Source organism: Fistularia commersonii, chromosome 7 (assembly GCF_037954325.1).
Source record: "Fistularia commersonii isolate RoL2024-O1a breed Wild chromosome 7, RoL_Fcom_v1.0, whole genome shotgun sequence".
NCBI lineage: Eukaryota > Metazoa > Chordata > Actinopteri > Syngnathiformes > Fistulariidae > Fistularia > Fistularia commersonii.
Window position 1 is genome coordinate 19,632,568 of NC_141290.1, and position 8,378 is coordinate 19,640,945.

Genomic DNA, 8,378 nt, shown 5'->3' on the forward strand with positions numbered 1-8,378 from the left:
ATGTGGCTGAGGAGAGGGACGTCTGGGCCTCCCTGCTCCAACTGCTGCCCCTGCGACCCGACTTTGGATAAGTGGCAGAAGATGGATGGATGGATGGTTTGATGTCATTAAACCAAACATGGAAAAATCAACTTTTGTTTCAATATTTTGGACCTAATTATTTCATTGAACGAAACTCAGAGAACTAAGTGTTTCACCTTATTGATTCATGTTCTGGATTTAAAGTGAAGTATTTCAGTCAAAGTATTAGCCTACTTTGAATGTCAGGTGATGGTTACAAAATGAATTACTAGCAATAACAATACTTTCACAGTACCGATTCATCCATCAGCATGATTTATTAAAAAAAAAAAAACAGTAAAAATAAATTGATTAGCAATCACACTGCTTGATGGTCATCAACTTGTTTTTTTTCTGATCGGCTTTTCCACTTGGGGAGGGGGGGTATCAGATGTCTGTATCTCTCTGGGCTTCCATTGCCTTCTGCATCTTCTCCACCATCCAATGCGGCACAGAGAAAGGCCTTATCTCATCCATCCTGACATCTGGACAGTCCCTATGCACACATACACATGCACATTCAACATCACAAAGCAGTGTTTGCATGTGTATGTCTAATCAGTATAAAACAGAAACATCGATGATGTAAAACTCACTTGTAATCATCGGTGTGTGTCAGGTCCTGGATGTCCTCCTCAATCAGCAAGTAGGCCTGAGCAATCAATCATATATTTGATAATGATGTACACGGTCAATAAGTCTTAGTTACATTGCTATTTGCTATCAGCAAGACATAAAGCTAGTCTGTCAATAACGGTCATTATCAGATCTGAAGAATTTTAAGTGATAAAACAGAATGCAAAAATGATTTTTGGGTGAAATTGAACTTTTTCCAATTGCTTTTAGTGATTAACAAAAAATGAAAAATAAAATGGACAATGATAATAGAAATAGGGTTATGGCGAGGCTGGAACGAAATGTGCATATACATATAAACTAAGACACTAAACTTTTAAATATAAATAGACTGATTAGGTCTTTAAACTGTCATTTGCATGTATAATTGTCTCAGACTGCAAAAAAAACAGTGTTCAATCCAACATTTGCTTGGAACCAAAAGTGTTTTAATAAATTACATGTAATTTTGGTAAACATGACAAAACATAAAGATAATTGTAAACATGTGTCAGAAATTTACATGAAATTTACTGATATGTTGACATTATTAGAAAAACTGACTTGTTTTTAATAATAACTTTTCATTGTCATGTACTGAAAATAGAAAAACTAAAGGGTGCATTTAAGTATTTAAATGCAGTATTTAGAAGGAACTAAACAATTAAAATTCTTCCATGCAACAAATTTAATCTACTTTGAGTCTGTTTTCATTCTGCCTTTAAATGCAGCACATAATATGTTTTAGCAGTCGACTGCATTAGAACATCTCTAATCAAGACAGGCTTGAGTCTCATGTTTCTAAAAGTCTGATCTCACCATCTTCCCCCCAGTGGCCCTCATGTGATGTCGCTCAGCCAACCACTGCTTGTCCTTGGCATCTGCTGCATACTGACAGACAGACAGACAGACAGAAATACACATACACAAACACACACGCACTTAGGTAAGAGCACACATTAACGTGTGTGAGTAATTACAGGATGAAAGATTAATGCTGATCAAAGATTCCTTATCAAAACTCTGACATTGATCAATCGAAAAGTCGATCAACGCACAGAGGAAAGAAGAGGAGAGCAGTTGACCGAAGCAAAAATACCAAAACACTGACTTTTCACAACCTCGTACAATTAAGGTTGATTTTTATCAAATTTTTATCACATTTTATCACATAATGGTATGTGTGTTTTTTACCTTAAAGAGATCAGCGTGTTTTATGTAGATTCGTCCTCTGGTCCCGCCCATTCCTAGCGCCCTAAGAGTGACGCAACACATTCACACTCTTATTCTCTTAACAGTGTTTAAAAAAGTTTAAAGATGAAACAAACAAATAAAGGAACCTTGATAGTCATGTCACATGACTTTTGGAAGGTGTTGTTTTTGGTTGTTTCCATGATCTTTTCATGCTGTGAGATGAGGTTGTGTGTGTGTTTACGTGATACAAACTCACTTGTTCGCTCTGGAGCCAAGGACAAATGTGGTGCTGTCATTAAGCCTGGATGGATCCCACTGAAACAAACACACAACACAATGGTTAACTGTGGAGCAGTCACTGTCTAAGATTATGTAGGTTGGACACATCTGGAGTTCCTGGTGTGAAAGAGTCGAGTGAGGAGTTTCTATTGTGATTCGAGTAAATAACATAAAATAAATGTCATACTGTTGAACTAGTATGATAGCCGCCCTGCTTGAATGTGTGTGTGTGTGTGTGTGTGTGTGTGTGTGTGTGTGTGTGTGTGTGTGTGTGTGTGCGTGTGTGTGTGCGTACGCATGCGTGCATGCATCATTGCATCTTAGTTAATGGTGACTCACCTTCGGTCCTTCTCTTTTGATGGGTTCCGATTTGATCTTCACACTGTGGAAAAAAACACTGGTTTCTGTATCTTAGATGTACAAATACAAATACCGCACCTACTGCTCAGTTTCATATTCCCTAGAACAGTGTTTCGCAACCTTTTTGAGACACAATACATATCTTAAATCAGAAAAATCACAAGCCATGCCACCAAACAAAAATGTGACTAAAAGTATATTTATTGAAATATATTAGAAATCTAGTGTCAATTTGTTGATTTACTTTGCTTTCTTCTGAACACTACTCATGCTAAGGCCTCCATCATGGTTGCTACTTTCTCCAGGACCCTGGTCAGATTGACTCTTTTCAAATATTTATCAATTGCTATTACCTGCAGAGTCATCTCACCCGCAGCATGACTATGTTCTTTTGTATTTAGTGCAAAGCTGCCCTCTAGTGGAAGAGCATGTTATTGTTCCGTCTGTCTCCATGTCGCTTACTTAAGATAACAAATTACACACAAATTGGATTATTTTTTTTACAGCACACCAGATGATTTCTCTCAGCACACTTATGTGACATAGCACAGTGGTTAGGAAACACTGGCCTAGAGTGCTGGACAATACTATAGATACTTTAGTTTTGCTGTACATTTACATGAGGCTGAGAGTGATCAAACAATAACTTTTACTTCATATTCCTTTTTCATGCAACACTGAAAGGAGGGGGCGCTGACAATCACATAGGTGTGGGAGCTCAGTTGTCTATTGTCATGGGGGATTAGTGGGTGATCATAGTATAAATAACACGTGCAATACTTCGTGTACTCTGTGTGATACTCACTGACTAGAGAAGGGCAGAGATCGGTCAGAGACGATGGCACCACCCACACGGTTCTTCCTCTGAGCAAAAAAAAAGCACTTTCAGGCTTCTGATAACATGATACATCCTTGTCGAGATGACCTGCTTCAAAACAATGGGGATGGTACCTTCTTGTGGATAGGGCTTCCTCTCTGACTGATGTCATCATCAACTGCCCTGGACCTCTGAGAACATACAGAGGTGGCAGGTTAAACCACAATACTTCAATACTCTACCTAGTTTTGAGTCAAGGCTTCATGCGAGTCAAGGTTTAGGGACTGTTATGGTCTCTTGCTGGTCTTGTGCCAGTATTCTACTGGTTCCTCGCTCAGTCACTGTTCTGGCATGTTTTCTATCAAGGATTTTGCTGGTTCTGGTTTGAATAGAGTTCTAAAAGGTTCAAAGGGTAGACTGTTCAATTGACTTCCACCTTGATGGCAGCCTCGGAGCCTAGCTTCTTCACCTCTGGCTCTGGAAACAGTTGCTTGGCCTGTGATGAAGTCAAAAAAGAAGAGGCAATGCTGAAAAGAAATCCCAACGTTATGGAATGCTTGATAAATGATCAGGACACTGTATACAGAAGAACTGTGATTAAATTATCAGTGTGGAGGTTGACTTACATGCTCAAGAACGTTCCTGCAGGCCTCTTTAACCAATTGCTCTGTTTGAATGTCCTCACCAACATTCTCCTTTACATTTTTTGCTGCTTTGTCAAAAAACTGGAACCAAAAGAACACAGATCAATCCCATATCCTCTAGTCACCCACCTTTCTTTGCTCTCTCTCTCTCTCTCTCTCTCTCTCTCTCTCTCTCTCTCTCTCTCTCTCTCTCTCTCTCTCTCTCTCTCTCTCTCTCTCTCTCTCTCTCTCTCTCTCTCTCTCTCTCTCTCTCTCTCTCTCTCTCTCTCTCTCTCTCTCTCTCTCTCTCTCTCTCTCTCTCTCTCACACATGCACACAGATGCAAGCACACACTTTTGGTATCAAGAAAAAAAGATCACAGTTGACAGTTAAAAATCAATTTTATCTCCTGTTTTTTTTCTCATATGGACAAAGACAAGATGGTGTTTATCCTGTTACAACAAATAAAAAAAGTATCTTTTACCCTTCCTGTCTTTCAATGACATATGGCCTTGAATTCAAAAGCGCTTTCAACTATTCAACCTCAAACGCTCACACCCAGCGGTGCCAAGAAAGGCACAAACCAAGCCATCAGCAGCAACTTGGGGATCAGTGTCTGATCCAAGGACACTTTGACATGTAGACAAGGGGAGCTGGAAACCGCATCGTCAACATTCCAATTGGAGGGACACACGCTCTACCTACTGACCCACAGCTGCTCTTATAATTTTGATTTTGAATGACAGAATAAGGTTTCCGGGCAGTGGTTAGTACTTCGGCCTCACAGCAAGAAGGACCCTGGATTGTCTGGCGATCAGTCCAGGGCGTAACCCCCCTCTCACCCGATGACAGCTAAGATAGGCTCCAGCATCCCCCGCGACCCTGAGTGCAGGGTAAGCAGCAGATGATGGATGAGTAAGGTTTCCATCAAAAGGAGCCTGTTGTCCACACCAACCGCAATGACACACACACACACACACACACACACACACACACACAAAACTATGTGACCCCTGACCTTCTGGTACTTCCTGAATACAGCCATGATGTCATCATTGAAGCTGGGCTGCAGCACAGCCCTCAGTAGGTCCATCGACACATGAGGATCTGTGTAACTACTCATACACACACACACACACACACACACACACACACACACACACACACACACACACACACACACACACGCACGCACACGCACGCACGCACGCATACATAGACACACGCGCGCGCACACACACACACAGTAAGAGAGCAGAAAGTTATAAAGATCATTCAATCATTGTTGTCTATAAGTATGATGATCATCATGTCATGGTCATTTGTATTATCATTATCATTACTGCATTAAGACAGTCAAAAATAATTAACTTAATCAAAATGTTCTTGAAAAATTAACATTAACTTTCACAGTTTCTCAGAGGGTACAGACTCCAGAAATTCTAAACAATGAAGCCAGCACTGACCTGACTGCCATGTGTGAACGCCGTCCTCTTCTGTGAATCTGTCGGTGTTTGATCATCCAGTTCCATGGACTCTAAACACACGAGTGTATACAAACACACACACACACACACACACACACACAGCCAAATTTTACATTGCAATTAATTGCAAGAATTAGTCTGAAAGTCAACAAAAACACTTCCTCTAAGTTTGAAAGAGAAAACAAAATAAACAAGATAGTACATTTTTATAAATTGCAGGTACAGCCTACTAATTATAATGGGGTAACCATTGGGTAGGAGAAATATATTATCTAACTGATCAAATTTATTATCTAATTGATCAAAAAAGACAACAATGTATAAATGCCAGTGACATGTTAAATCAGCTTTTAAGAGAAACAAGTAAAAGTCGGCAACTTCGATGGTTTCATCTCCAGCTCCCTGCCCTGGTTTGGAGGGGTGACACTGAAACAATGTCGGCTATACGCTTCAATGTACATCACTAAGAAAAGAGTAAGACCTGTATAATTTCATAATTTTCATAGGATATACAGCATCCGTTTTGTTATTAGTTATTTAGCCCAACTCCTGTCTTTGTGTAGTACTAGTGTGGGATAAAGGGGGTTTAGTGTCGTGCGTCTATACATATAAATCAGTAACAAACACCGCACTTGAGTAAGCTAGGCTAGGAGAATGTACGTCATCTCAGCTCTGGTTCGTACCGTCGTTTTCTCCGGCTGCTCCGGTTCTGCTTGCTGCAACCACTCCCGGCCTCCCTCGCTGCGATGGGCTCCCATGGTCGCCACGGTTCTGACTGGTCCGGTTCAAAACCTGTTAGCTTGGCTGGGCTAACTGCGGCTAATGCTATCAGGAGCGGGTAACAGTGTTTTCTGTGGGATGCTGATGATGAATTGTTGTTACCGGATAGTTAAGGCGAATGAGAGATACCGAACCCACTCTAAGTGTTCATCTACGGTCAGGTTCACAAAAGAATATACCTGGTAGACTCACTTGGGGTTTGTTTCCTGGAAGTTACACACTGACTAGTTATTTTTGTGTCAAGTTAGTCAGCTGAACGAACCCGAAGTATTTCAATTGACTTCAAAATAAAAGCACAACGAAGCGCGCTGCGTACAGGCTTATGACTTCCGGTGAGTGACTTTCTTTTTTTTAAATAAAAGCTTTTATTCGTTGCTCTTTTTGTCATTTACACGTTCACAACTTCCACGATGTTCGGATTCTTGTTTTTAAGTCTAATTTAAGTCTTACTTTAAATCATTTTTTAAGTCTTATTTTAAGTCTAAATAGCAATATCATTCATGAATCTTCCTTCTTTTGCTTTTGATAATCTTATCAAATTTGAGTTCACGCTAGATTTATCTACTTCCTTATTAATTTTCAGCTGTTTTTCATCTAATAGTAAAAAACATTTCCAGATCTTTTGTGAAAATTCGATGTTGTGTTTTCAGATTTCAATTAATTTAACAGGCAACCAAGAGCCAGACAGACAATGGTTTCAAATTACTATAGAAATAACTAAATTTGCTGAAGGGTAAATATGCAAAAAAAAATTAAGGAATCATTCATAAAGGTTTCAAGTCTTTATCAAAAAATATTTGGATGCTGAAAATACAAATCGCATACAATTTAAAATGAACCATTAAATATGAAAATCGGCAGTCCTTTTGAGACATTGGAATGTGTATTTAAGTCAAAAGAAACTGATTTATCATAAAACTGCTCTTCTTTGGTTTAATGTGCAATTGGTGTGAAAGACAACAAGACACACTCATTGAAGGTTGTATATATATATTTACTGGGAGCGAAGCTGCGGTTTGTCTGTAGGCAGGATGAAAGACAGACTATTTACATTCTCCAGCTGCAAGGACACCACTGACCCTCAGCATTTTTTAACTCTTTGTCATGATACTTTTCTACTCTTGTAAAACAATTTCCAACATTTTCTTCAGCGTCTGAACAAAAAAAAACAAGTCAGTGTATAAAAAGTTACAATTGGTTAGAATGAAAACATCCCTAAACTTTAACAAAAACTGAACATATGCCTCCACTTTAATTTCTTGCAACACACTTATCAAAATTTCACTTTATTATGTAATAACACCTTTATTTTCCAGTAATCTACTAGATTAGGAAATTAACACCATCAAGGGAACGAAAGATATTTTGCTACCTTGTGACATTAGCTACTGCATCCTGCGATGGGTATTACAAAAAATGTGGTAACTGGGGCTTTGGATGATGAAAATAAAACAATGTCAGTTATGTAGTGTTTTCATCTCCTTTCCTCACATTGTAAAACAAAGAACCTCAATTAAAAAAAAAAAAAATTAGACCAAGGTTGATTTTTTGAGTTTATATCACAAAAAACATCATTTCTAGTTTTATTTAGAATATGAGGGGAAAGGTAGTTTATGACAATGTGGTTTTGTTACAAATGTGGGTGCTACTTCATATTGAAGCAAAATTTTATATTTTCTGAAGTAATGCTATCATAAAATGCATCCTAAAATGAGTTGTTCAAAAAAATATTGTTTCTCTTGTGAAAAGATAAATATCTTGAAACATTTCACTGTTCATATATAGTGAAAGATCATCACACTTAGATCATTAAGCAGGAACCATTAGAGCCAGACTTGTATCGGATGGTAAAATGTAAAGGTTTTTTTTACGATATGTTATTAATGATTTGTGATAACTACATTCATAGCTGAATACAGCTAAACAGCGTTTCGATACGGACATTTGGTTGACTGCTATGACGTAAATGTTAGGGTGTCAAATGTCAACGGTTAAGTGTTGATACAGACAGTAACTGAGATTGCTATCATTTTAAATTTTAAACAAACCAAAATCCAAAGGGCCAAATGTTAACATTGATACAATTAAACAAAAACATATTTCAATGCCTGCAGTCAATATCAACCAGATGTATTTCTTCATGCAAAAATCAGCAGTTTTGCC

General features: G+C 38.5%; 1 protein-coding gene across 1 annotated transcript; it reads right to left on the minus strand.

Annotated features, from left to right (window-relative positions):
- Positions 1 to 319: 319 nt before the first annotated feature.
- LOC147233020 (deoxynucleotidyltransferase terminal-interacting protein 1-like) lies at positions 320 to 6,330 on the minus strand. The gene is made up of 13 exons (XM_086148894.1): positions 6,119 to 6,330; positions 5,415 to 5,485; positions 4,967 to 5,063; positions 3,952 to 4,050; positions 3,762 to 3,821; positions 3,460 to 3,516; positions 3,314 to 3,372; positions 2,488 to 2,530; positions 2,126 to 2,184; positions 1,870 to 1,930; positions 1,495 to 1,566; positions 657 to 712; positions 320 to 556 (listed from the first exon to the last, which is right to left on the minus strand). Exons 1-13 carry the CDS (start codon positions 6,191 to 6,193, stop codon positions 448 to 450), a joined length of 918 nt encoding a protein of 305 aa, XP_086005020.1. The 5' UTR covers positions 6,194 to 6,330; the 3' UTR covers positions 320 to 447.
- Positions 6,331 to 8,378: the final 2,048 nt, after the last annotated feature.

Excerpts from the sequence above, each read along its gene's own strand:
- LOC147233020 (XM_086148894.1), bottom strand. The coding sequence starts at position 6,193 with ATGGGAGCCCATCGCAGCGAGGGAGGCCGGGAGTGGTTGCAGCAAGCA. Across the intron at positions 5,486-6,118 it reads AGCAGCCGGAGAAAACGACG|AGTCCATGGAACTGGATGAT; the intron begins GTACGAACCAGA and ends TCGTGTGTTTAG. Across the intron at positions 2,531-3,313 it reads TCTCTGCCCTTCTCTAGTCA|TGTGAAGATCAAATCGGAAC; the intron begins GTGAGTATCACA and ends TTTTTTCCACAG.